The sequence below is a fragment of the Sturnus vulgaris genome, chromosome 22 (genome assembly GCF_052056855.1).
Source record: "Sturnus vulgaris isolate bStuVul1 chromosome 22, bStuVul1.hap1, whole genome shotgun sequence".
Taxonomy (NCBI): domain Eukaryota; kingdom Metazoa; phylum Chordata; class Aves; order Passeriformes; family Sturnidae; genus Sturnus; species Sturnus vulgaris.
In genome coordinates, this window is record NC_142264.1 from 1,631,377 (window position 1) to 1,658,754 (window position 27,378).

The window sequence follows — 27,378 nt, forward strand, 5'->3', positions numbered from 1 at the left end:
GGGCCACGTGTCGGAGGGACTGCGGGCAGGAGCCTGACACGGACACAAGTCATTGGGGATCAACGCTGGGGGTCAGGAAATTACAACGGACACGAACCTAAATATGCTGCACGTCCCCCCAGGTAATCAGGGGCCGGGCCAGATTCCAGCTGACAGCTTAAATGCCTTAATTCCTCAGCCACTGTGGTTCGAGGGGTCCCGTGTGCTGTGGGCTTCTCCCAAATGGTCTCTGAGCTGGAGATTTGTCTGTAATTGGAGGCGTGTTGCATTCCCCTGAAAGTAGCCAGGTCCCGCTGGAGGGGGGCTGCGGGAAGGCAGCAATTTCCCTTATGGAATTATTTACCTGATTAGAGAGTTTATTTTATCAAAATTGCTTCAGAATGGGGCTGCTCAGTGTGTCCAGCGCAGGGAGCTCCCCGGTGGGGCTGGCGGCCTGGAGACAGGTAATTTGTGTGGTTAATGGGACTAATCCACCAGGCAATTACACCAATAGATTTCGTGGCTGCAAAGTGCTCTGTTCCCATTAATTAAAAATCTGTTAAGAAGATTAGCAAGTAAAGGTATCAAAAGAAACCCACGAGTTTCTTTCCCCACAGGCCCCCTGAAGGCGAGTGTGGGAGTGCTGGATTGCTCACATTAGCACAAAAATGATTCTTTTAAAGGTAAGGGCTTCACATCCAAAGTAACCGCTGACAGTTTACCCCGACTTCTCTACCAAGAGGTCCTTTATTTTTAATTACAGTTTTTTAAAATTAGCCCTGATTGTTCGTGTGGAGTGTTAGCTTAAATATATTTGGAATGTGTGTTTCCCCTGTGTGTGGGTAGCACAGGGTGAGGAGGGCAGCCCTGGCCCAGCCCTGCTCCCCAGCAGGTGCCCCCACTGCTGGGCTGGTGCTCGGGACTGCTCAGGAGGGGTCAGGGGTCCGAGGGCTCTGAACTCAGCATCCCTTTGGGATGGTCCCACCAGGGCAGGAATGGGGATGGCAGTGCCACCATTGATACCAGCACCAGCAGAGCCACCAAACCCGGCTCTGCAGCGGGCACTGGGCTGTATGGGCACCTCCCCAGTGTGCTGGGGGCACAGGACTCCAGCAGTGGCTTCTCTGTGGCAGGAGACTTGTCCACCACCACCTGCACCCCACGGACACCCCTCTGCCATCCCCACAGCACCGCTGCTGGCCAGCCCGGCTCTGCTCAGCCCCCACTTGGCCACTGGTTCCACTCCTGGTCTTTGTCCACAGCCAGACACGAGCAAAACAAAAGCAAATTCCCCAGCAGCTGAAGGTGCCATTTTTACGGCTGGGCTGAACGAGGAAGTATTTTTTGATCTCTTAAAAATCCTGAATATTATCTGACAGTTTATCTTGTTTCTCGAATCCGTGTCTTTGCAGCAACGCCAGCTCATTTACATGTGTATTGCGCCTGCCTCCACGGGTGCTGAGGTCAATTGAAACTCAAGAAAAGAGGAGAAATTTATGCAAAACTGTTGATTGCATTTGTATGTAATGAAATCATCCAATATTCATCTGACTATAGACTCTAATCTGAAAGGAGAAGTGAAGGACATAAGAGTCACTGGAAAGCAATAATGAGCTTCTGTAGTGATTAAAAAAGCACTTGAGCTTTCTGAAAATCCAGCCAGAAATCGTGTCTAATCAACACGGAATATAGGAGGCAGAGATTACATTGATACATTTTGCAAAGCTCACTGTTGAAAATGTATGCGCGCTGTAAACTCTGACATGCCATCCAGGGTCTGTTGGATACAAATCCGGGCGGCACAATCAGCGCCCGGCTCGTCCCTGGCACAAAGCAATCTTGGTGTCTCTGCTCGATGACTCACAAGGAGCGCAATCACATCTATTTTGAAGAGCAATGTTGTTTTTTAACTATGTCGAGAGCTTCCAGCTTCCTTGGAGTTTTTCCTTCTCTTTGCCTCTGTTTCTGCGGCCACGGGGCTCGGTCCAGGAGCTGGCAGGAGCCTGGTGTGTGCCCTGGTGTTGTCCAGCTGCTTGGAGCATTGGGACATCCTGGTGGAGCTAAGAGTGGCTTTGGGCAGCCTGGGGAGGGCACAGGTCTGTCCTGAGCAGGGATGTGCACAGGGATGTATTCCTGGTGTTGGGAGTGACGCCTTGGGGACCCCCCCACCCCTCCAGGTGACAGCAGTGCCCACCAGGTAGGAGCTGCCAGTGGCCCAGGCTGACAGATGCTGTCAGGAGAGGGGTCCCTGTGACAGTAGCCCCCCCAGGGGACAGAGGGGGTCCGGCCATGGCCCCCCCCTCACCCTCTGCCCTGCCCAGGCCAAACCATGAGGTGGCTGATGTGGCATCACTGACACCGACCCAAATTAAAGCAGCCCAGCTGCTTTCTGGCCCATGTCCCTTCCCCTCCTGGGTTATTTGGCACAGCTGGAGCTCCTTTCCCACCCGCCAACAGCATCAGCTGCAGCTTCTTATCAGCTCTGGGTGCAATCCAGGCTGGAACCAAGTGAGAGGTTCCCGCTGGTGCCAGTGGAGGAGTGTTTGGAGCAGGCAGACCTTGTGCTGCAGCTCCTGATGTGGAGCAGCAGGTGATTAATGCTGCAAAGGGAAAGTGGGACCTCTCCAGGGCCGTCCTGTGAGCCAGCTGATGGTGAGTGCCCATCCTCTCTTTTCCTGGGTGCTTCTGCTGCAGTTCTGTGTGCTGGGAGGTGCTGGGGCTGTGCTGTTCTTTTCTGTTTGTCCCACAGGAGCAGGATGAACAGTGGGGGCACAGCTCCCCAGATTCACGTCCTGTTTGCCCTGCTTTGGTGGTACCAGGGCTGAGAGCAGTTCCTGTGGGCCCTGGGCTGCTCCTGGCCTGATGCAGGGCATAGGGGTGAGAGGGTGATGCAGGTAAATGGGCTCCCCAGCCAAGCACCAGGGTAGTTTTACCACAGGTTTTATTCCGTGTGTAGTGGTAAATATTTGGGCAATTCCCATGTACATGACCCCCTGTATCTCCACTGCCTGCCTCCACCAGCCCACTGCCAGCACCCCAAGGGCTTGGAGAATGGGAAGAGGCTGGAGAAGCCTCCATGAGCAGCAGCAGTTCTCCACCTGCCCTGGCTTTGTGGAGCTCCCAGCTGCTGCTCCTGGGCAGGTATCAGGGAAACCCTTCCAGCCCAGGCTGCTCTGAGGATGCTGAGGCTGCAACAATGGCAAGAAAAAAAGCCCATTTGATAAATGTCAAAAGAAATCCAGTAATCGGCTGAAAGCAATTTCCCGAGCTGTGGAACCGCCCTGGGCTCGCCATCTTCCTTTATTCATTTATCATGGTAAGGGCTTTGGCCAAAATACACAAAGCAGAGAAATTGTTGACATGTGGGGCCCTAGCAGAGCAAATCCTTCATCCTCCTCCCCCTCCCTGCGGCACACAAACTAACTTTTGGGGAGTTGTTTATTTAAGGAGTGCAGAGCACTTGGTGCTCTTTGAACCCAAATGCCTTGGGAGCAGGGCTGGGGGGCTGCCACCACCTTCCTGCTGCTGCCACCACTGAGGCCATCTGCTGCCCTCGGGAAGTACCTGCTCACAGAGAGGGGCTGAGCTGTGTGATGTGCTCAGGACCTGCTCTGCTTGTGCCTCCTCCAAGCCCTAATCTGTGCTGCCAGAGACTCACAGGCATTTTGTAAAGGAGGAGAGGAGGAGGCAGATGCTGCTTTTGGGAAGTTCCTGTGTTGGCTTTAGGTCTTCTCTCTCCTCACAGAGCCCTTGCCCACCCTGTGCTGAGCTCTCTCATCCCTTCCCACTCTGCTGGCAGCTGCCAGCCATGCCATAGGGCAAATGCTTGCTTGGAACACGTGAAGCCAAGGGAACACACCAAGCAGGACCTGGCTGTCGTGAGGCTGCTACTCCACACTTCATTCTGGCTTTATTTCAAGCAAAAATAAATGCTGATGTTTGCAGCAGGACAGGCAGGTTCCTCTCGTGGGTGGTCCTGGCTCAAGGGGGCTGATGGTGCAGGGCAAAGATGAGGCACAAAGTGAGCAGGGCAGTCCTTCCTCTGAGCCTCTAGCAGTCTCCAGCTCTTCTGATATTTTATTTTTGATCTCAGTTCATCCAATTCTGTACCCACCTGGGTAAATGACAGCAAGGAGAGCTCCCCCTTCCCTTCAGCACAGCCCAAGGTAGGTAATGGAGCAGCCAAGGCACAGAGCTGCCCCTGCCCATCCCTGAGATTGCTGGAGTGTGTGCCAGTCCATTCCTGCTCCAGGGGGAGTGTGGCCATGGGGATGGTGTTTATCCAAGCAGCTCCTTGGTCTTGGCTGCCAGCAGCTTGTCCATCTCCGTGGCAGCCTCATCTGCCATTTGCTGGATCTGTGGCAAGACAGTGAAATCAGAGTTCTGTGTGAGGTGATGCCACAGTTTAAAGGGAGTGACCAAATCACCCTTTGGAGCAAAGCTTAAAGTGTCAATGAAACCCCAGTAGTGCTGGGGCAATAACTGGCTCGTCCTGGGGGTTCCCACCAGCCCTCAGGGATCTGTGCCAGCGTGGCACCCACGCTGTGACAGCAGGGACTGGTCAAAGGCTCTGAAAAGAGATGCCCACACAAACTCCTGGCTGAGCTGCACAGGGGGCTTGGTCAGGTTTAACAGAGAGACTCAGGGCAGAGACAGAGACCTGCTGGTGCTGGCACCAGGGAAGAGGGGCTGTCACCTCTGGCAGCACTACAGGAACACACAGGTAATGTCCTGTGCACACGCCAGGAATTCACACATCATATAACAATCTGTTTATTTCTTGTAGAAAGAAATTAAATGGTGATTGCTCAAGCCCTGCCCAGGGATCAGCTCTCTTGGTAACAAGAGATGGACATGGCCAGAGTACAAAAGGCATGAAAATGTGCAGGCAGGTAAAGACTGGAGTACACTGTGTGTTATGCACTGGTTTCACTGGATTAAGATTTACTTGTCTGCAGGGTCTGACAATGACCTTTGCTCATAATGAAAAATTTGGGTGCAAGAAAAAAATTCCAGTGGAGATGTTACCTCTACCAATGCAGAAAACCATCTGTGTGTTCTGGGAGAGCTGCTTCCCAACAGGATTTGGTTACAATGGCATGGCCATTTTTCCTGCTTGCACAAACGCTCTGTATATCGATGTTTATTTTTGTGAGCACACAGAGAACTGTCCCAGAGCATTTGCAATGTATCTAACTTTAGCTGTTAATAAACAAACAGCTAAGAAGTAATGGCCTGCCTTCAGAGGCATCAATTCAGCAGAACACTTAGGCTTGTGCCTGAGTTTATGCCCAAGTAATTGACTTTAGTGACATCTGCTCTTAGGGAATTAGGCATGTGCTTAAGTATTTTCCTGAATTGGAGCCAAAAACTCTGAACAGAGATAATCTTGCAAGCCTTTTCATTAATAACAACTACAGCAATGCTCATTAACACATTTGCAGTGGCCAGGCATGGCATGAATGGTGGTACAGCCATGGTCATGGATTGTTTCACCCCCTAAATTCTGCTGGTTTGGGCAACAATCCCTTGTAGCACAAAAGCTTTTGGGGAATTCTTTCTCCCTGTGTCAGCTTACAATGGTTCATATCCTAAATCTGGCTTTGAGATTGAGGCTCCAAATTTCACAAAGAAAAAGCAGATACAAATGTCATTGCCAGCTCCAAAAATTCAGCCCAGGGCTGTCCATTGCCCTGCTGGGTTCTCAGTGCTGAGGATTTGTCAGCAAGGGCTGGGACAAACCACTGAGCTGTGGGACACCATTGTATGGCAGAAGGAAAGAAAAAATACCTGCTTTTCTAGCAGCCAGATGGTATCTTCTGACACTTTGTTCTTGAACTTCTTTACTTGGGTGATGCTTTTGCTTCTCACCTTTCTCAGGGCCTCTTTGGATTTGTTGGTGGATTGCTTGGCCAGCTTGGCCAGGCTCTCCCTGTGCTCTCTCGTGACCCTAGGAGAGAGAGGAAAAACATAGAAAGGAAAAGCAGTGTCATGTGTAGCACAGCCAGATTTATTTTCTGTGAAGGATTCTGGGTAAATGAGTGATCCTCTCCAACTGGTGCTGTCCTGCCCAGGGACACACAAAAGCTGCTGGTTTAAGATGGAGCTGGCTCTGTGTGGAGACACTGTGTCTCAGGGCAGAGGGACTGAACAGCTCAGGTCATGTTTTTATTCTGCTTTGGTCCACCTGAGAAAATCTGCCAGCTCTGCACAGCATCCCAGGGAAGCAAGTCTTGAGCCTAGAATGGAAAATTTCCAGCCCAGCCCTAAGCTGGGGATCTTGGACTGAATCTTGCTTTATAGTTGTTGCTGCAGTGCCTGAAAGTCATCTTGAAATGTTCAGACTTTCCTTACTTCCTGCTGCCAAAGCATGTGTGGGAAAGAGGAAAAATCCAGCTCCAGACTTGAAAGATGGAACTGAAAAGTGTCATCCTAAAAAGCACCAAACTGCAAAGCCAGGAGGAAATGTCTGCTCCTGAAACTTGGATTTGCCTCCCTGCAGCTGAAGAGCCTGAATTATGTACCTGGAAGTTAACGAGTTCATCTTTCACTCAATCTTATTCCAGCTCACCATGACCAGGATTTCCCACCAAGATGATATGAACACCTGGGTTGACAAGAGGATGCTGCTGGACATGGTAAGCCACAGGTAACTCAGCCCAGGAGAGCTCCCAGTGAACCTTCCCCCTGATGTGGGGCCAGTTACTGCTGTGGTGTCACCAAAAATGTTCAACTTTCTATCCCGAACTGGAAACTGGTGATGAGAGGGTCTGGCCATCAAAAAAGGCTCAGGAATGGCTGTGTCCCCTCAGCTCGGGTCATGCTCCAGCACCTACAGCTGTCAATTGCTAGTGCTTAACAACAATATTTTAATTATTTTCACAGCTCTTGGAGTTTCCAGACTGCCTGCAGAAGGAAAAACCCCAGTGCATTCCCTGAGACTCACTAGCAGGAGAATGCGTGGGGGTGATACTGCAAAATAAACATTTCACAGGAGTATTTAGAAATTGCCTGCAGCAGCCTGGGTCACCAAAACCCTGGGGCCAGGACTCTTTCCAGAGAGAGCTCAGGAAATGTGGGGTGAGAGTCCCTGGGCTCTGCCCCACAGTGGCTGTGGGTTATGGGGGGCTCTGGGGACACAGCTGGACCCTCAGTCTGTCCCCACAGCCAGGTCTCTGGCAGCCATCCCCATTTCACAGAGCCAAAGGGAAGAGGTTTCCCAGAAGCAGTTAGTATTTACAGGAATTTGGGATGGCCAGGAAAGCTGGCAGAGCCAGAGAGCAGAACCCCAGCCCTGGCACCCAGGGCACCCCAGCCTGGCCCCTCCTGCTGAGGGACTGTGCAGGGAGCTGGCCAGGGAATGTCACATGGAATCTCAGAATACCCTGAGCTGGAAGAGCCCAACTCCTGGCCCTGCACAGGACAACCTCAAAATCCAACCCAGTGCCTGAGAGTGTTGTCCAAATGCTCCTGGGGCTGTGCCCATTCCCTGGGGAGCCTGGACACAGCCCCACCACCCTCTGGGGGAAGAACCTTTCCCTGATCTCCAGCCTAACTCACCACGTGTGGCAGGAGGCTTCTGGTCAGCACAGGCTTGAGCCTGGTCCAAATGCCTGCCCCAGAGGGAGCAGGGATCCTCGTGGTTCCCCTGCATCCCAACGTTGATGCCTCCGGGGCTTCTCACATCCAACCTCCCCAGCCAGAACCCCAGGGCACATCTGGAACCCCCAGATCCAGCTCACAGGCACAGGTCTGGGTGAGGTCACGTTCTCGGGCAGCTTTTGGGGGGGAAGCAGGGTGTCAATCCTGGCTGCTCAGCCTGCAGGAGGGAGCTGGGAATCTCTCCCATCTCCTGCTGGGTGGGAGGGAGCTGCTCAGCTGTGGGAGCCCGAGCTCCGAGCTGTGCCGAGGGTATCGCTCGCCTGCCCGGGGCTGCTGAGCCTTGAAGGAAATGTTTTTGTTTATGCAGCACTGCCAGATTTCCTCTGCTTCTTGGCACTGGGTCACAGCTTTCATGCCTCCTTGTCTGTCTTTATTAACACCAATTTCTTTTTATCACCGCGCAGTGCCGGGGAGTTTCTCAGCGGGTTTTATGTTCCAGCCAGACTGTGTGTAAATTCTCAGCAATGCTACCAATAATGCCAGAAACGGACACTTTTCCAAGCAGATGCTGTTTCTGGTTAAGGAATCCATCAACACAAGCCAGGCCTGAGGTTTCTAAGGACAGTTGCTTTAATCCTGCCCCGAGATCTGGGACTTTTAAGCTGTTCTTAGGTATGTTTTCTTTTCTGTCTAGTAACCATTGTCCCTACCCCCTCTTAAAGGCAAAACAAAGTGTGAAATGAACTTGGGGAAAGGGGGTCAGATGGGGAATGAGGACAAGGTCCCGGGCAGCTGCCCTCCCCTGCAGCCCATGGAGCAGCAGGGTCAATCCCTGCCACTCTCCAGGGACAGCCTTGTCCTGCCTGCACCGGGGCAGGGCCTGGTGAGTGACATGTCAGGGAGGGTCACTTCTTTTTTTTTCTGGCTCCCCCAGCCCCAGGGGTTTATGCACTGCAGCCCTCAATGTCCCACCCCTGCGTGTGGCAGGGCAGACCCTCAGGGAGAGCGACCCAAGGCACTTCTCTGGGTAAGAGCCATTTCTGTACCTCCAACACCAGGAATTTCCTGTGAAGGAGAGGAATCAGTTAAAGGAAAGCAGGCTAAACTAAACACTCTGCATTCATAATTGCAGATAAACACAGGGTGCAACATTTATTGCTCAATAAAACACAAGCAAGAGGATCCTGATGATGAGCAGGAGCAGCTCAAAACAGCTTTGGGGTGTTTTCAAATGACATTTTTTGGTCCTTTCTCCCCATAGTAGGAATCTTTGCTTATTTCTTAAAGGGCAAAGGGAAAAAAAGGCTCACAATGAGTCATTAAACTTTCAAATGAGTCATCTGGCTTTCAGTAAAGCATGTGTAAAAATATTACTGATTTACAAACAATATCCAGTGTAACACAATAGGTCCAAAAAAGATGAATCTAAAAATGAGGCAATACCATAAAAGACACAAGGTCAGGTCAAATTCGGCCACGAGATCAACCAATACAAACGTTCCCATGGATGGTTTTCTTTCTTTCATTCTTTTTTTTTTAATTTTTATTTTTAAACCCTCAGAGGTTCCTTTTTATACAAATAAATATTGCCTATGCAGTGCTAGCCACACAAATAGGAGAATGCCTTGGGGAGCAGAGGGATCCTGGCAGGCAGCAGAAGTAAACACCAATGACACGAGTGTATTTTTTCTGTTAAAACTGCATTGCAAAAACTAAACGGATAGAATAAATACTGAAAAGCAAATTCCATTTTTAAATGCTTTGTTGAAACACTCTGGAGTGCAGCTGGATTTGCACAAGGTAAAATATGACACGTGTGTCCAGCTGACAGGTCAGACTAAAGAGTGGTTATAATAACAGGTAAGGACAATTTGGATTTGGTTTTATTTTTACTGTGCCTCCCTTCATGACAGAACCAAAGACTGCAGAACCAATATTAATATTGTCTCTTCATTTCTGATTTGTTGCTAATTTTGCCCACCTGATGTAATTCTGCAATTTCACTGCACCTCTCTGTCATATATTCTTTCATGAACTGCTGGAAATAATGCAAAACTTTTAAAAAATTTTAAAAAGTGAATGAGGGATATAATTATTTCTGCTGTTTTCATTAGGGGGTTTTAAAAGGCTGGAACTCCCACAGCCCCAGACATGGAGCTAGAGAGCAAAAGGGACTGGAGGTGCCAGTGAGAGCACAGCTCAGGATTTCCCAGGCTCCCAAACTGCCATGAAGGGACCAAGAGCTGCAACCCTGCCACAGGAGAGGAACACAGGAGCACAGGCAGAGCTTCCCTGGGAAGAGAAGCCTTGTCTTCACTCTGCAGCACCACCCAAGATAGTGACAGACCGTACAAATTTGTTTAAAAACACAGTATTTTGTTAAAGCTTGGGATTTGCAGTTTTGGAGTTTCCTCCCCTGCAATTCGTATTCAAGGATGACCCAAGTGCCCATTAACAATCAAACCACTGTGCAGCAAGCCGGGAGCCTCAGCAATTACGAAGATAATGGTGCCCTCCTCCTCCTCCTCTGCCTCCTCTCCTGAGGAATGGGGGAAGGGCAGGGAGCACAGGGAAGGAGAATCAGCAAATAGAATGATAATGTCATTCCCTCTCACCGACAGCAACGGAAAGCTGCAATTAGACTTCTCTGATCAAAACGCTGGGGAAAATTCCACAGAATTTTTTAAAGGAGATTTGCAGCACAAGAAAGACCTGGTTCATCTTTGCCAAGAAGTCACCTGCTTGTGCAAGAGGTTTGTGCACGCCCCGTGTGGGAGCTGTTTGTCTTTCCCATGGTGTGAAACCGTGCCCAGCCACACCTGGCCAGGGTGTTCAGATGCTCCATAAAGTCTGAGCACCCACAAGAACTCGGGAATTTTCCTTGTGCCCCCCAGCCCTGTGCCAGGCTCTGTGTGTCAGTGGGTGGAGCTGCTGGGAGGTCTCTGATTCCATGGGAATGGAGCCCCATTCCCAGGCAGGGCCAGGATCACTTCTCATCCAAACTGAAGCATGGATGCTGCAGCACCTCCTGCCTTGTCCAAGGTCTGGGGGATATTTGTGTTGGGTGAGGGAAGTGATGCTCAGCCCTTGCCCAGGGGAATCTGCTTTTCCAGCCCTAGACCAAATTTTCCATACAGCCACCAGTTACACACTGTGTATTACACAAAAAAGCAGATTTTTCTGTCAAAGCTATAAATCTCCTTCTCACTTTCATCAGTTCCTTTCAGTGCTCTCTGCAGCAAGGTGCTACTCTCCCCTGAAACTACTGGTTCAACGCTGCTGTTCTGTGCTGGTGTAATTCCAGGAATTTAGAGCAGGGCAGCAAAGAATCAGCCCCTGAATTAAAGCAATACACTTTCAAAAGCATTTGGCTCTCTCTGCAGGGACCAAGCTAGGACCAAGCTTCGTCTGCAGAGGGAAGATGAAAAATAAGACCAATCATCAGATGGCAAGATGTGGTGACTTAGAGCTCAGGCACTCCAAAGAGGTTTCACAAGATGCTTCTAAGGGCTCAGATTTTTTCCCAAACCCGGACTGCAGCTCTTTGGAAAACAGCTGCATGGGGATATTCAGCAATCCTGCATGTTTACCCTCTGAAGGGCACTCACAGCAATGTTCTGTGTTATCCTGCCACGATGATGAGCTCGGCCATCAATACTTACTTGGGAACTGGCACCCGAATCACTGTCCCGTCCACCTCTGGGTTCAGGTTCATGCCACTCTCCCTTATAGCCTTGGCAGCTGCAGCTGTGCTCTGTAAAACAGATCAAAAGGTAAAGGGAATTAGGAAATAATCATTGCCATATGCCAGAACTCTGTCAATAGTTGGCAATCCATCTCCATGGGACATGGAAACATTTACTTGTGTTACCAGTAAGATCAGGAAGTTACATTGGTGCAGAGAGCTTTGATCAAACCGAATGGGAAACTATGGCTGCTCCTATTGGGGTAGGGGGGCACGGAGGGAGGAGAGGGGAAGGGAAGCAGCAACAAAAGAAAACTGCTTTGCTTCTTTGAAACTATTTGAATGGTTTGAGGCAACGCAGAGTGAAACCGCAATAAATTCCCAAGGCAGGGCCTGACTGTGGCAAAGGAGATGAAAGATTCCGAGCATTTAAAAATTCCAGTTGCATGTTTCCCCCTAGAAATCACCCAGTGCCAATTCTGAAACCTTAACGAACTTAACCACTTCAGCACTACAAGCTGACCACAGGACAGCAGGGCAGTAGCAGATGGCTGAGAAGCAGTGCTCGTGCCCAGCTCTGTTTATTTTACAGCTTATTACTGAGGATTAACTTCTCAAAACTCTCCCGCCGCTGGCTGACACTCTGCTGTGCCTAGAAGGTGGGTGGCAGGTTTGCTTGGTGACTGCAAGGTGATTAAAAGGCTTCAGCCCTGGCACAAAGTGTGGGTGCACCTCTACAGAGTGCCAGGCTTTGGGGTTAAAGCAGAGTTTGGCCAAGAACCCCCACAGGGCTCTGCCAGGTCACTTCATTCTCGACTCGGGAGTCTTTTTTCCTGTGGCACTCACGTTTCTTACCAGGCACGATGTTATTTCTGATACTCTCTGCCATCATTAACTTTAGCTCCAGGCTGCTGCAGTATTTATGCAGCTCAGGCTGTATTTATAAAGCTCAGCTTTTGTCAGCTGAGGAGGACAAACTAAAGCTCTGTAGATTTGTTCAGGTCCCTAAGGTGTGACATCACTGAACAAAATGAATGCTCTGCTGTAGGAGAATGTAGGAATGCTCTGTATTCTGTAGGAGACAACTGCTGTCCCCTGAAACTACAAGGGCAGAGAAAATGCAACCAAAATGATCTCAGCACGTTAGGAATGTCAATGTGTTATTCCATGGACAATGCCTGTTCTGCAGGAAAGAAATACTCAGTAAAAACTGTGTTGTTTAACATAGATATTGGAGGAGATAGAAGAGGAAAATAATGAGAGAAGGGAAAATATTGCAGTATTGCCTCCATCCTCTTGTAGCCTGCAAAAAAAATAACTGTATTTAAAACCCAGTGTTGTTTGGTTTTATAACTCTTGGGAAGACAAACTTTGGCTCTGCAAGTCCTTTTTTGATTATTTCATTTCTCAGACTTTTTAGGCAATTTTACTTGCTTCTCAATGTAATGAACTACTGTCTGTATGCTGTAAATAATGACATGAAGTGATCATGTCTCTAACGGTTTTAGTTCAATCTATCAGAAAACAGATATGGGTATAAAGCAACTGTAGTGAGAGAAATGGTTCAAGTGACAAGAGGTCCTTTGGCTTAGAAAGCAAATGTAGGCAATGCTATCTGGAGGATATTTAATTTCTCACATGCCCATTTCTCAGCCTGAGCTCCTGCTTGGACATGGGACAAGCCATGGAGGGACTTCCCTGGCCCTGTCAGTGCTGACACTCTGTGGGACCTCGCTGATGAGGGGCCTCCATTCTTCAGAGCCTTCATACACATGGGATACACTCTAAGAAACACTTATGCATCAAGTGCCTTACACTGACCTCCTCTGAGACTTTGCTGATTTAATTAATCGGGAAAAGCCTTTGCAAAATAAATAGAGATAAGGCCTGGCACAGCTCCAGCCCTGGAGCAGGATGAATTGTTAACCTTGCTCACTCCTGCTCCCCTGTGCCCAGGAGGGACCTGCTGCAGGGCACCACAAGGGCTTCATCCTGAGCTGGGGTTTGGATTTGCTGCCTTATCCAGGGGCAGGTCTAAGGCTCCTGCAGAAAATTAAAAGAATTTGTCTCTCACAGAAGATAAACCAGAGCCCCTAATTTGGGTTCTGACCTGGAGGTGCTGCCAAGGGAGGAGCTGGCCAAGCTCAGCAGTGCCTGGGTTGAGCTCTGTGACAGCACTTAGCACCAGCCAGCTCAGTCCCACCAGGGAAGCTGTTCAGAAGGTCACAGGCTCCATCAGCAGCTTCTCTCATGAACTCTCAGGGGTATCACCAGCCCTGGTAACACATAAGCAAGATTCAGAGGCATCTGATGAAGTCCCCAGCACAAATTGCAACTACACGTCTGGTTCTGTGCATGGCCACGTCTTGACAAGGAACTGAAATGAATACAAGGGGCTGATCCAGCACTGCAGCCATGTGTGCAGCTCAGGTGAGTGTGTGTGTGCTCAGACTTCTCATAAATGCATGGGAAATAGGGAGGGCTGGAAGGGAACAGTGAATTCAGGCATCTGGTCCACGATGCTTGGTGTTGTTTTGCAGATCCAACTGAGGGGAAAGCGCCTGCAAAGCAAACCCCTGTAACTGTGGCACTCCTTGGATACAACCCTGAGAGCAACCACAGCACTCAGTAACTCTCCTCTGACCCTGTGCTGCTGCAGGTGAGCTGCTCTGAGAGCCACATGGGGCTGGGGAGTTGCTGTCAGCAGCAAAATGCCCCTTCTGTTCTGTGTCAGCTCAAAGTGACACAGCCCAGCCCGAGCCTGAAGCCCTGCCACGTTTGACTGATTTTGCCTAAATGCCTAAAATGTGCTCAGCATCAACCTGTTTGCTCCTCTGGCAATTATCTCCCCTCCCGGTGTGTCCTCACCTCTGGAAAATTGGTCATGTTCACTATCATGAGCTGTGGTGACTTCTGTGAGATCTGTCCCAGCTGGTTCAGAGGAAACTTCCCATCCTTTGTCATCACAGTTATGTGATCCAGGGCCCCTCAAAAGAACCAAACAAGAGAGGTTCAGTGTGATAAAACAGTGATAAAACAGTGTGCAGTGATGCTGAAGAGAAACGTGTCCACATTGTCCCACTTCCCTTGTGCCATGCAAAATCCAGAGGTTACAAAGGAAAAAACACTGTTTATTCAGACTTCAGGTGCTGTTTGTGTCCAGGCATCCCCTGTGTATTCACCAGTTAAATATTTCAAAGCTGCTCTAAAGCACAAAAACATGAAAACAAAACTCTTGTTTGTTTTTGCTACTAGAATAGGAAAACTAAGCAGGATTGTTAAGAATTAAAGGGAAATGGTTATTTTTTAATTCTTACAACTTAAAGAAAATCAAAATGTTGCTATAAAAATCAAGACAAATATTGTCTTTAACTTAGCAGTGCTCTCTTAAAACCCCTCTTTTTTTTTTTTTTCCAGGCCCCAAGAGGGGGGTTGTACACTGCCTAATTTAAAGTATTCAGTTTCTCCCTGAGCTACTCTTAATCTGCTCTCTACTTTCTGCTGTAAAATGTTAACAGGCCAAAAGGCACATGGGACAGGAGGTACTTTATCAGTGCAATTAAAAAAAATACCTATGGTTAAACGAAATAGTTAAGAGACTGAGCTATGCTGTCCAGCTCCATTATAGACAGAAGTGCCCCTGCCAGAGCTGGGGTGGTGAACGATTCAGATTTGGTCATTGTTTAATGTTAAGTTTTATCCCTGAAACTTGATACACTTACAAATGCATATGTTCAGAGTATGTTAGAGTAACTGTAGCTTAGTCAAACATAATCACATTTCTTCCAAAAACACAAAATCCATGAAGTGAACAAGGCTTGTATGGGTTACTAGCCACAAAGACACACAGCAGAAAAAAGTTTGTATATGCCAGACACCAGCCCAATGGCAATTTCCAAAAGGCTAATTTAATGGCAATTGGATTTTTCCTGCCCTACTGCACCATTAGCTGACAACCTGCTTCTCCATCACATCTGCAAACAGTTCACTTAGACACTTTTGACATCTCCCACTTAAAAAAGCTATTTCCAGGAAGCTATTAACAAAAATGGATCCTTCCTGGTCAAGCTCAGGGTGAAGAAAGCCTCTAGCTGGGGATGTCAGGGTTGTAGGAACTGGATGCCCAGAGGATAACTCCAGGAAAAGAAAATTGATTTTGAAAAGATCTGAGTTGTCCATTACTAGGATTTGTATCCTTATTTACAAGGCTACAGAGCATCACACAAGGAAGTTACCAACCTGGTGAGGTTCTAACATTGAGATTTCTGTTGAAATCTTCTTTCAGAGCTTCTATGACTGCCTGCATATCTTCACTGGTTTCCTCCAAATTGATAATATCCTCAACTAGGGCAGCACTGATATTCACTTTGGCTTGACTCTGCCCTTTACCTTTAGCTGCAGATTACACAAAAAAAAATTAGTTTCTATTTCTGACAAGCTAATTAGAAAGTAGAAAAAAGATAAAGATCTGGTCAGATTTAGAACTGAGTCTAAAATAAACTAAAGTAAAACCAGAGTAACTGTATTTTTAATGAGTAAGGAGCTCATTAAAAATGTGGCCCATTTGAGCACATCAGCCAAAATCAATAAATATATTAAAAATATTTAAATATTGAGAGAGAGAGGCTGCAAAACCGTGAAAAGAGCTGTCATTTTTACCTTTTTTGGTAGCCAGCTGTCTGCTCAGCAGCATGTGCTGGACACATTGCCTGCAGCCCTCCAGGAGCGGGGCTGGGCAGCCTCTGGCAGCCTGGGGCAGCCCCCTGGCCATGGCAAAGGAGGAACGGTGCAGCAGGGACGGGAGAGGACGGAGCCACCTCAGCGCCAGCGCCATTGCTGACTCCTCTCTGATCCACCCGGAGAGGAGAAAGGCAGGCGTGCAGCTTGGCGTGCTAAAACCAAACAGATTCAGCTCTTAGTGGCGGCTGTGGGGACAAGGTGACAGCTCAGTGACGTGGGGATCTGCAGTGACCACAGGGCACACGGCTGCCAGCCCGTGCCCGCGGTATCAGCGTGGCCTTTGCACATCTGCCCAGATGTCTGACACAAAACCCAGGCCTGCTAAGTAGGAACAGCTCAGCCCGGTATCGGGTGTTCGCACATCAGCCGGGCTGGAACTTTAATTTCTGTCTCAAGAGCTCTGACACCCCCACATTCACAGGGATTATTGCAGCCTGGGCAGGCTCCGGGGAGTTTCAGCAGCTGCGGATCAAAGCTGCGGCAACACAGACGGGACTCGGTCCCCGCGGAGCGGGCAGCGGGGAGCGGCCACCGGGGGAACCGGCCCTCCCTGCGCCGGGGGCACCCGACCCCCGGTCCTGTCCCGGTCCCTGACCCTCGGTGCCGGTCCCGGTGCCGGTGCCGGTCCCCGCCGGTGCCGCCGGTCCCGCGCAGGTGCGCACAGGCCCCGCCCATCCCGGCCCCGCCCCTCATTAACACCGCCTCACGCCTGGCCCCGCCCACGCCGCTCCCGCTGCTCAGGACGCCCCGGCCCGGCCCGCCGGCCCCGGTGGCCCGTGGAAAGCCGGGCCGAGGAGCGGGGATCGGCGATCGGGAATCGGGGACAGGGATCGGGGACCGGGGGCGGCGAAGGGGAGGGGAAGGAAGGCGGGGGAGGGCGGGCGCCACCGCCTCGCTCACCTTAGCGCAGCCCCGCGCGTCCAGATAACGTCATCGGCCGGGCCGCAGTGACGTCAGAGAGCGGCGCCAAGGGCGGGGCGAGGCCTGCGCGGGGACGGAGCGGCCGCGGCCCCCGGGGACTGAGAGCGGCCCGGGCCGCCCCCCGCACCGCTATGGAGCCGGGCCGCCAGGCGCTGCCGCTGGAGAACGCCTCCATCCTCTCCGAGGGCGCGCTGCAGGACGGGCACCGCCTCTGGATCGGCAACCTGGACCCCAAGATCACCGAGTGAGTGACCGCGCGGGCCCCGCCGGCATCCGCGCCCTGCGGAGCCCCCCGGCGCCGCCCCCGCAGCGGCACCGCCCCGGACGGGGCCGTGTTCCCGCATCTGCACCGAGCCCCCCCGGGCGCTGCCGCATCGCCCCTCCCCGGGCCCGGCCCTGGCAGCCCCCAGGGCCCAGCGTTGGCCAGAGCGCTGCCCGAGTGCGGTGCCCGCAGCTCTCCGGGGTGCTGCCGGCAGGGAATCGCTTGGCCGTCGGTGTGTGTGTGTATGTGGGGTGTCCTCCGCGCACCGAGGGGCTCAGAGGCACGTCCTGAGCTCCTGCAAACAGCACCCCCTGAAGCACCCCTTGGGCTGGGAGCCCTGGGGCTCCAAACATCCCTGGTCTCTAAACTAGGGAAATGTAGGATATCAGGCTGGAGGCTTTCAGGGTGACAGTGGTACAAGCAACGATAAAGTAAAGCATAGCCCTGGAAATTGTAGCCAGAGTGGTTGGGGTCTGTGGAGAAATGAGGGTGGGCAGGGGAGACCTGACAGGCAGGATTCTCTGTCAATCACCAGCCTTGTTTGGGTGTTTTGCCGGGTGTGAGTTAAGCAGAGGAGAGTGACTGCAGCAATGGATGGTGAGGAGGTGGGAGTGGTGGGACTGGCTGCTGTGATGGGGAAATACACGAATCAAAAGTGTGTGAGTATTTCGTGTTTTCTCCAGGCTATGGGTAATTATCTCCTGAGCGAGCATAACATTTGAACAGCTAAATTGTCAAGGGAATGTGATGTGCTGTCCAATGTTTGGATAGGGTGCCGTGAAATCACTAGGTTGTACAAAAAGGAAAGCAAACCAAAACAATTTGGGCTTCACATACTCATAACAAACAAGCATTTTGATTAACTATTGTGTATGCCTGTCGTGGAATACTTTTTCTTCCTGGTTCTTTTTGTGTGTGTGCAGGTGCTGGGGTTTTATTCTAAGTGTGGTTCATCTGAACAGAGCGGCTCCCTAATAGCCTCTAAATGGAATCATTAATGCATTGTGATTTCAGCCATTCAGCTTTGGGAGGTTTCTGCATTAATTACCACTTCTATCCCACAGCTCTGTGGTTTGCTGTGGTTTGTCCACATTCACTGACCACGTGAAATTAGATATAGGAATTCTTGAGTGTTGTTTGCTGTGTCCCCAGGGATTCAGGACCTGGGTTAGTGTGAGGGCAGGAGTGAAGGGTATGAGTACATTGGATCCTTCACTTCCCAGGGTGATCCTTAGTGGTATTAAAGACCATTTCAGTGTAGGTTGTTCCTTTTAATCTTGGCCAGATAAGTAATAGGTTTATATGGCAAAATGTGCTGTTTTCATCGCTTGGATGAAGCGAGTTTGGTGGTTTCTCCAGGGTTCTCAAACCTCCAGGGCTTTTATATTCCTAAATGTTTAAAGTTTGCCCAGTGATGAGTGACAGTGCTTGCTGCTTATTTTAGGCTTTATAATAGCTTTTTGTTTTGCTTTAAAACGGCTCTTCTCTCCTGCAAACGATGTTGTATCTCCATTTCCTTGTGAATAAAAGAAGAGGAAGCTCCTGTTAACACATTGTCAATGTAGAGAAAGTGTGTGGTCAGGAAGGTTCTGTAAATCATCTTGACCCTTATTCTCTCATGCTAAGGGCTTACATCTCTAGTTCTAGTTGTTCTTCTGCATTATTCCTGTTGAGGTTACTACTCACATGACTAAATCAAACCCCTGAAAACGAAGTGTTTCTGCATTTACTCTTTTATCTGTTTTATAAAGAGTTGCCTTTGTTATTTCTATGTTGGATTTGAGTAAGGTTGATTGAGTTGTTGGCAGAGTTAATAAGTGGTTGTGACTCTCTTGAGCAGAAATGAGATCAGAAAGTCTTGAATCAATCCAACACTTCCATTTAAAGAGCAAACTAGAGCTGCAGTCAAGTGCTGGGGAGTTAATAGGTAATGTACACATTGGAGCACAAGCTGCAGGAGCAGGCATTCATAAATGTAGGGCTGCCCACAGATTACAGCCTGGGGGCTGATGCTTTTGGAGGTTATTGCACACACCAAGTGAGTAGGACTCAGCTGGGGGTGCTGACATGCCCTGTGCTCTGGGTTGTGGTGGCTCTCCAGCATTCCTCCTTGCTGGTAGTGTTTGTGAGTGACTTTTTATCCAGCATCCTTAGAGCACTGTGTGCCTGTGGGAGCAGGTGGTGTTGGGAGCCTCCTGAGTGTGTTCTCAGCAGCTGGAGGGAGGACAGCTGGCACCAGGGGACCTCACAGCTGCTTGTGACATAGCCTGGTGTCTCCAGGCACTCTGGAAGCTGTGAGATCCCTGCCACGGGGTCTGCATGAGGATGGCAGCAGGTCCTCGTGGTTTGGTGTCACCCCATCATCTGTGCCCCAGCTGGCAGCACAGGGGATGTGCTGTGGCTCCGTGTGTGATCTCATCCCCCCTCAGTGCTCCCACCCCACGGGGCAAAACCACATAGCTCAGTTACACCTCCGTGTGCCAGGTGGGCTGGAATTGCCTCCCCTGCCCATTCCTGTTTGTAATGTTCTCTCCTGTTCTGAGACTTCTCAGCATTTTGGACAGGCAGAGATTCCATGTTCAGCTCTCTGCTTCACATGCTCTGGTTTCCCGTAGCCTTTCAATGCCCATTCATTTTCCACGGCTATGAAGTAGCGAGTGTTCAACTTCCTCAGCTGCTGTGCTGCTTGTCGAGGATCCCATCTCGATGAGTCTCACCTAGAAAACAATGTGAGCACAAGTTGTTGTTACAGCCCCCCGCTGGCTCCCGGTGGGGCAGAATTCCTCGCAATAATAGTTTTTGCATGTGGCCCGGTCCCCGCGCGGGATCCTTGGGACAGCATTGTTCAGAGGAAGCCTTGCCTGCGTCTGAATAGCGCTCGGGGTGCCAGGAGGAAGAGAGGAGGAAAAGGAAACGGGGGAGCTGCAGGTTTGTCTCGCAGCCACATCAGATGACAGGAAGTGGAGATGGAGGTTGGCCGCGGCTCTGGTGGGGCCACAGCGGTGCCAAGCTCTGGATGAGCCATATGAGTTGTTGCCATAGTAAAGCTTTTTACATCTTCTCACCTTTTTTTTTTTTTTTAAGAAGGCTTCAGGTTTTCCATGACAGTCTTCTTCTTCTGTACCTCTTGGCCTGTAGAACTACTTGTCAAGTTACTGTTAATGCCCTCAATATTTTAACAATAACAAACCATAATCATGACCTAAAACATTAATTATACAGGATTTCAGAGCAGTTCCTCGGAGAGGAGGTGGCCTGAAGTTGTAAAATTGCAGGCACGGTTGGAAAAAGGATTCTAAGCAAAATAGATGGCAAAAGTTGCTTCTAGACTGTTGATGAAAATTGTACTAAAGGAGCAGCTATCACCTCACTGCTAAGAAAATATTATTTGAATGCAGATGCTCCCAGAAAAAGAAAAAAACCATCCTCAAAGAGTTCCTTTTGACAAGGCAGCTGCAGGGTTTTTTAGTGCAGAACTCAGGGAGAATCCTCCTTCCCCTGCCTCTGTGATGGCCAGAAGGGGAGCAGTGTCCTGGTGGGAGGGATTTTATTTCCATACTGCTGAAATTCCGAGGGCTTTTTGTAGCAGCATGTTTGCAGAAACAACCCTTAGGTGCACTGACATATTTTGGAGGCTCTGGAAGTCCAACATGTGGAGTTTTTTTATACATCACGTCTCCAAAGTCGGTGTTTTCACTTGTACATCTGTGTCTGCTTGCTGGAAGTGTGAGGTGGTGAAATTTGGCTACTGTGTAATCAGCTCCTTTTCTCTGCCCTGCTCTTTTCTGTTCCCCTTGCTTTCAGAGCAGAGTCTGAGAGCTCACAGGCTGCTTGGAAGACCATGCACTTCATCTGTATTCCAAAGGATGTAGGAAGCCTTCCATAATCAATGACAATGTGTGTGTTCCCCGGGGGATAACTTGGCCCTTCTGCACTGCTCGTCTGTAGCACGCTGCACCTTCACCTCTTTAAAAGTGCACATCCTGAATGTCCACCGTGACCCATCCTGTGGGATGACTCACATTCCTGGAACTTTCTTGCCTGGCTTCTGAAGCTTAACAAAGGGCTAAGGCCCTTTTCAGACATCCTATCAGGCTTTATTAGGAAAAATGTTGTCTGCCCTTCCCATCTGGATAGTCCCTGTAGTTGCCTGGTGCACTTGGCTGTCTTGGGCCACTACTGACCATTCATGGCTGGGCATGGGAGGTTTCAGCCAGTGCCTGGTGTTATCCTGATGGGCTCTCTGAGCACTGAGTGTTACCTTAAACACTGAAAATTTGAGTTAGACTGCGTCGTTTGCTAACAAACACTGTACAGCTGCTGGGGAGATGAGTCCTGACTAAGACACCCTTATTAAACACTTAAATAATTCTTAAATGTCAGGGATGGGGTCAGGCAGTAAAGGAGCAATGAGTGTCACTTTTCTCCTAGGTCAGCCAGTGTTGTTAAACACTTCAATCCTAGGAACCAGGAAAAGCTGCAAAGAACTTTCAGGATTAGATGTGGCCTGTACAGCATATGTGCTCCTTGTTTTAAGTTGCTCAGTGCACTAGATACTAAGCAGACAGATTTACTCTGGCTTTCCCCAGTTTTATTGGAAACAGCACACTCCCCACTGGATAGCAGGAAGATAATTGGCTAAAAAAGTGTCTGAGTTCCATGAACGTGTCACTGAAAAGCTGTCTGAGCCAGAAGCACGGGCAGATTTGGGCTGGATGATACTGAGGGCTGGCTGGTGCCTTTTTTGTTGAGGTCGGCTGGCCGTTCTTGGTTGTTCTATTTATTCTTCTGTCTTCCTGCATCCCCATCTTTTCCAGGCAAGTGTCTGTGTGCCCTGGGGTGTCCTTGCCAGAGCACTGACCCTGGTTGGCACAGGGAAGGGGTGGGTTTGTTCCAGGAGAGGGAGGGCAGCAGGAGGAGCTGAGGGATGCAGGGGGCTGTGGGCTCAGAGTGCTTGTGCTGGGACAGGAGTACAGGGGATGGAGCTTCAGGTGGTCACATCAGGGCTAGAGAGGGGGGGACAGTTGGGTTATGCTCAAAAGTTGGAGTGATTTAGTGAGGCAGGAGGCAAAGCCCTCCCAAACCCCTTGGGAGCATTGCATAATTGTCCAAAAGGCAGCTATTAATAGATCTCTGTGGCCTTCAGCTGGCACTGCTGGGAGGGAGCTTTGTGCCTTGGGGTTTTGGAAAGTCACTGGTAATGCTGCTCAGAGCTATGGATGCTGAAGGGGAGCTGCACAGGGCACCCTCCTCTGCAGGGATTTGGGGATCTGTGTGTGACACAGCTGAATGTGTGAGTATGTGCTCTGGGTGTGTGTCAGGGGTTCCTCTCTGTCTCCTCACTGTCAGTGGGATGAAACAGTCATAAATGTTTTCTCTTCCCTTCAGATACCACCTCCTCAAACTCCTTCAGAAGTTTGGCAAAGTAAAGCAATTTGACTTTCTCTTCCACAAGTCTGGTGCTCTGGAAGGGCAGCCCAGGGGTTACTGTTTTGTCAACTTTGAAACCAAACAGGTAAGTTGCTCTTTATCTGAAGTTCTGATATAAATGACTGACTTCTTTCCCTTTTTTTTTTTTTAATGCTAGTTCAAAACTACAACAGGAAAGGATAAATTCAATACTTTGTTTCCACAAACCCACAGATTTTAACAGCTCTGTTGTCACAACCACTTTGTGATTGCTCCTGGAAGTAGCAATAGTGATTTCCTTTCTCCTCTGCTGTCTTTTCCTGAATCCTGCTTTTTAATGCTAACCAGAAAGGGCCAGTTCTTTGGTCCATTTTGCAGCTGGTGATAAGGATGTCAGAAGAGCCCTAACACTGTGAATTAGCTCTAGAAAATTATTCATAGCAAGGTGGAGCAGCAAAGCAGATAAAGTCTGGTTACTGGGAGTCTTTTGAAGGTATCCCTGGATTGGGATACAGTGGGATAAACCTGTGCTGTCAGTGAGCTGTACTTACAGCAGGCTAAATAACAAAGAAAAAGGGGCTCTTTCCATGTGAGTGGGTTTTGACTAAAGGCTTGGTTTGTTTATGGAGCTGTCTTCCTGTGCAGGAAGCAGAGAAGGCCATCCAGTGTCTCAATGGGAAGCTGGCCCTTTCCAAGAAATTGGTGGTGCGGTGGGCACACGCACAAGTCAAGGTAAGCTGGCTGCTGCAAAGGATTGCTTTTAGTTTGTAAAACTGAAAAACTTTAATAATAAAGCCTTCTTGTCAAGGCACTCTTGGCCTGGCAAAATAATTTCAGTCTGTTCTAGGAAATAGCTTGATGTTTACAGCTTCTCCTGTCTACCCAAGCTGTGCTGGATTAGCTGTGAGTGAGGACAGGCCTTTTAACCTGGGGTTCTTGGGAAGGGGTTTCTGCTCAGAGCAGTGTGAACAGATTACTTCTATAAATGCCCATGTTTTAACTTCTCCCAAACTTTGTGAGTAATTGGCTGGAAGTTTGAATCCTTCCCTTTGTGGTTTTTTTGCATAGGAGAGGTATGGAAATTCCCAATTACCGGTTACTGTGTTACTTTGTTCCACTTCTGAAAGCACTTATGTGGCAGCAGCTCTAATTAGTTTTGACTTTAGAGTAACATACTCTGCATCTAAGCTAAATATCCTTTTATTCCTTGCTCCCTCACATAAACAATCAAGTTTTTAAGATTGACTTAGGCAGTACCTTCTGGAGCATCCTTATTTTAATTTTTTAAAATTTTTGTCTTGTTTCTCCTACAGTTATTTGCTATCCCGTATTTAATAAAGCAATGTATTTTGAATAACTTTCTTTGCAGATAAACAGATTTTGGGGGAGGCAGACAGGAGATACTTTTTGCTGTTTCACTTTGGGTAGTTTTCTTTTAGTTGATTATCCTCCTAGCAGCTTTCTGCTTTGTCTTACCAAATATATTAGTGCATCTGTTTCGGATGCTTAAAAAAAACAAACCAGGTATCTTTATTAAAGGAGACCACATTGTTTTAGTTACTGACTTCAAGGGCTCTTGTCAGCACATCCAAGCCTGTGCAGATCCAGTCTCCATTTTCCGTATCTGTGGAGCTACTGGAGTGCCACGTGCTTCCGGATGCCTGAGGAGTGTGAGCTGGAGGAGTGAGTGTCTGCCCAGCTGCTCCAGGGTCTGGGGAGGAACATGCCGAAATAATCACCTCACTTCACATGGCATTTTCCAACCCCTGAGTGGAAAGACTTAACAGCACAAAACTTTGGCTTATTGTAACAAGAGTTTGTTTTAGACAAGAGCAGCACGGTGCTAAGCAGCTCTGGGATGAGTGGCCAAGGCTCAGCAGACGCTGTCGGTTTGAGCAGCTCTGCTGAAAAACAAACCTGACTCTGTGCCAAGCGAAATAAGGAAGCAGAACACTGCAAGTAGTTCAGGAGGCCCGTTGCCCACAGAGATGACAGACTCACAAGCAGCCTTCTGCAGAAAGGAGGTGGTTCCTAACTGATGTTTTTCTTTTTTCCCACATCTTTTCTCCCAGGACTGCCCAGTTCTGTGCAGTCATGTGCTTGGGTTACCTTCTGGCTCTGCACATCAAGAGCACAGCAAACAGTGCAGTAGTTACCTTCAAATTTACCATCTGTGCTTCCAGCCTTATTTAGAGGGGAACAAGAAGTGACAGGATAAGGTTTAAGGATCCACAGTACAATGCACGTAACTGTTCAGTATCCAGCCTGCATTCCATGTTGGTACTGACCAAATATTGTGGTTGGGATTTGTTTCAGTGTTTGGCCACCAAAATCTTTCCTAGCAAAAGCCCCAAAAAACCTGAGGCGATGTTAATCCAGCTTTAAAGTCCGTCTGTGGGAAATGTTTCTTTGTTCCTAATTGCAGCTGACTCAGTTCTTGGTCTCTTGCTTGCAGAGATATGATCACAATAAAAATGAGAAGATCCTTCCAATCAGTCTGGAGCCATCTTCCAGCACGGAGCCACCCCAGTCCAACCTAAGGTAGGAGATGGGTTGGGTGAGAGGTGACCCAGCTGTGGGACTGGCAGGGAACCAACTTCTTCCATTTCAGTAAGATTTAGAATTGTTGGCGTTGTTTGTATTAAAAATCTAGCACGGCAAAAAAGCTGGTTTTGAAAGGGCAGTGCCTGTGAAGTCACTCACTTGATGTGGATACTTCAGACTGGAAGTTTGTTTTCTAACGTGCAAAGCCAATGGGAGGTAGGAGGGGAATGAGGTGAGATGGAGAGCTGGGAATGTGTAGCACTCCAGCTCCTTTGGCCAGAATCTCTGCACTTCATGTGAATTGGGTTTTTTACTGGACTAATTTGGTTCAGCAAAATGCTTATGAGCAAGAAGTTCTACAATAGTGGCAGAAGATTAAAACAAAGTCACAGGTAGTACTTCACATAAAACTAATTCTTTTTTTTGCTAGTGTTTTTTTGCCTGTAGGTCTTGTCTGTGGGATGTGGTTAAATTCTCCAACCACTGCATTTACCTAAAGCACATAGCTGCTTTGCTAATTCACAGTTTGTATGAAAGGGTGTGTGGTTTTCCTCTGTGTTGTGTCAGTGGAACCCTGTGAGGAACCAAGACCAGATTAATGCATTTGCACAAATACAAAATGAGCTTGTAATTCAGAAGTAACAGGCTAGGAAGTAAAGGGCAGAGGGGTTTGAGTCAGGCAGATTGTTAACTGCATTGGTGGCACAAAGGGGTTGTTTCAGTGAGGATGGATGGTGCAAGAAGCCACAGTGGGGAAGGGAACATTCCTCCCCGTCCATACCCAATGGAGAATAGTAAAAAACAAAAGTCCTAGGAATTTGGGGTGTAACCTAGGATAGCCTCTCCCTTTGGGATAAACCCTGCTAATGCTGAAATAATGTTTCTTCCTGACCTAATTAGAGTCTGGGGTTTTCCCATCCCGAGCAGGCTGTAGTTGGGAGGAAGTCTGGCTTTCATTTCTCTGCTGTTCCCAGCAGCCTGCTCTGAGCTGTGCTCTGCTGCACATGCTCAGAGCTCCTGAAATGACATCATTTCACATGAAGTAGGAAGCCTTGTCGTGTTCTTACCTCGCTCAGCGTCCTCGTGAAAGCTCTGAATAGGTGCAGGGGCCGTTATTTTGGGGTGCTGAGGTGTCTCTGGGAGGAGCAAACCCGTGCAGAGGTTGAAGTGCAGCAGTGTGGGCTCTGGCAGTGCATTCCTGCCTCGCTGTGCATGCAGCAGTGGGGGCTGCCTGGCCCCTCCTTGTGCAGGGAGGATTCGCATGTCAGCAGAATCTCTGGATTTCTGTAGTTGGGTTTCATGCTAAGATCAAGCTCAATTTCCTTTCTGCTTTTTCTCTTTCCAGTGTCAGTGCAAAAATAAAGGCCATTGAAGCCAAGCTGAAAATGATGGCAGAAAATCCAGATGCAGAATATCCTGCAGCACCTGTTTATTCTTACTTCAAACCACCTGATAAGAAAAGGACTACTCCTTACTCCAGAGCTGCCTGGAAATCCAGAAGATGATGCTTATGAATGGATGATGGTAGCAAGAAACACTGCTTTGTATACCTGGAATCCTCCAGTGCTTTTGTACTTTTGTAGAGTGGGAAGGACAATGCCACCTGAGCAGGGCACAGCCAGCACAGCCCTCTGTCACACCTGAGGGTCTGCAGGCTGCTGCCTGTGCAGCTCACAGCTGAAGGCTGTTCAGAGAAATAGGTTCCCTTCAAAGCCTCTGATGAACACACAGGCAACCTCTCGTTAGTGTGCATTCATTAGCCAGATTAGAAACAGTAACCAGTGTTCGGAGTAAAGCACATCCAAAAATACTCCATTTAACTGATTACTTTTTAAAGTATTTTTGAACAAAATGTATTCCAATTCATGTTTTAATGGAAGGGGAAGCACTTGGTTTTGATTAACATGCTGTAGTCATAATGGAAAAACTTTTTCATTTCAATAAAACTCATTTTAAATAGATCTTGCAGCACCTTTAGTAACTGCATGCGATATTTTATGTGCACCAAAGCCAATTGATTTTGCATTTTGATTCACACACTCCACAGTGTTACCTTATGACATGGTGATGACACAGCACAGGTATTTTCAGTGTCATTTAGGCTGTAGGTGTGTGCCTGCATGTAGGAATTAGTGTATTTACACACCACTGAGGTCTGTGCTGTGCCCTGAGCTTTGGCATTTGTGTTCAGTGATCCCTGACGGTGGCAGCTCCTCATGAGCCAGATGTGGCAGTG

At 48.9% G+C, this 27,378-nt stretch overlaps 2 protein-coding genes and 2 long non-coding RNA genes across 4 annotated transcripts; 3 read left to right on the forward strand and 1 right to left on the reverse strand.

Moving 5' to 3' along the window:
• The first annotated feature begins 2,284 nt into the window (after positions 1–2,284).
• Positions 2,285–8,489, forward strand: LOC148221406 (uncharacterized). Its single transcript, XR_015808024.1, has 3 exons — positions 2,285–2,631; positions 6,546–6,617; positions 8,046–8,489. It is a non-coding gene; the product is annotated as an uncharacterized LOC148221406 (long non-coding RNA).
• On the reverse strand, positions 3,239–17,041 carry MRRF (mitochondrial ribosome recycling factor). Its single transcript, XM_014880093.2, has 7 exons — positions 16,907–17,041; positions 15,926–16,158; positions 15,506–15,661; positions 14,135–14,253; positions 11,244–11,335; positions 5,770–5,929; positions 3,239–4,335 (listed from the first exon to the last, which is right to left on the reverse strand). Exons 2-7 carry the CDS (start codon positions 16,098–16,100, stop codon positions 4,258–4,260), a joined length of 780 nt encoding a protein of 259 aa, XP_014735579.1. The 5' UTR covers positions 16,101–16,158; positions 16,907–17,041; the 3' UTR covers positions 3,239–4,257.
• LOC148221407 (uncharacterized) lies at positions 8,518–15,601 on the forward strand. Its single transcript, XR_015808023.1, has 2 exons — positions 8,518–13,696; positions 13,807–15,601. It is a non-coding gene; the product is annotated as an uncharacterized LOC148221407 (long non-coding RNA).
• On the forward strand, positions 16,965–27,103 carry RBM18 (RNA binding motif protein 18). The gene is made up of 5 exons (XM_014880094.2): positions 16,965–17,171; positions 22,578–22,704; positions 23,244–23,330; positions 25,054–25,139; positions 26,488–27,103. Exons 1-5 carry the CDS (start codon positions 17,059–17,061, stop codon positions 26,645–26,647), a joined length of 573 nt encoding a protein of 190 aa, XP_014735580.2. The 5' UTR covers positions 16,965–17,058; the 3' UTR covers positions 26,648–27,103.
• The last annotated feature ends 275 nt before the right edge of the window (positions 27,104–27,378 follow it).

Coding starts and splice junctions, on each gene's coding strand:
- MRRF (XM_014880093.2), bottom strand. CDS start 16,100: ATGGCGCTGGCGCTGAGGTGGCTCCGTCCTCTCCCGTCCCTGCTGCAC. Junction 11,336..14,134: donor ACATGACCAATTTTCCAGAG/GTGAGGACACAC, acceptor TCTGTTTTACAG/AGCACAGCTGCAGCTGCCAA. Junction 5,930..11,243: donor ATTCGGGTGCCAGTTCCCAA/GTAAGTATTGAT, acceptor TCTCTCTCCTAG/GGTCACGAGAGAGCACAGGG.
- RBM18 (XM_014880094.2), top strand. CDS start 17,059: ATGGAGCCGGGCCGCCAGGCGCTGCCGCTGGAGAACGCCTCCATCCTC. Junction 23,331..25,053: donor GGGCACACGCACAAGTCAAG/GTAAGCTGGCTG, acceptor TCTTGCTTGCAG/AGATATGATCACAATAAAAA. Junction 25,140..26,487: donor CCACCCCAGTCCAACCTAAG/GTAGGAGATGGG, acceptor TTCTCTTTCCAG/TGTCAGTGCAAAAATAAAGG.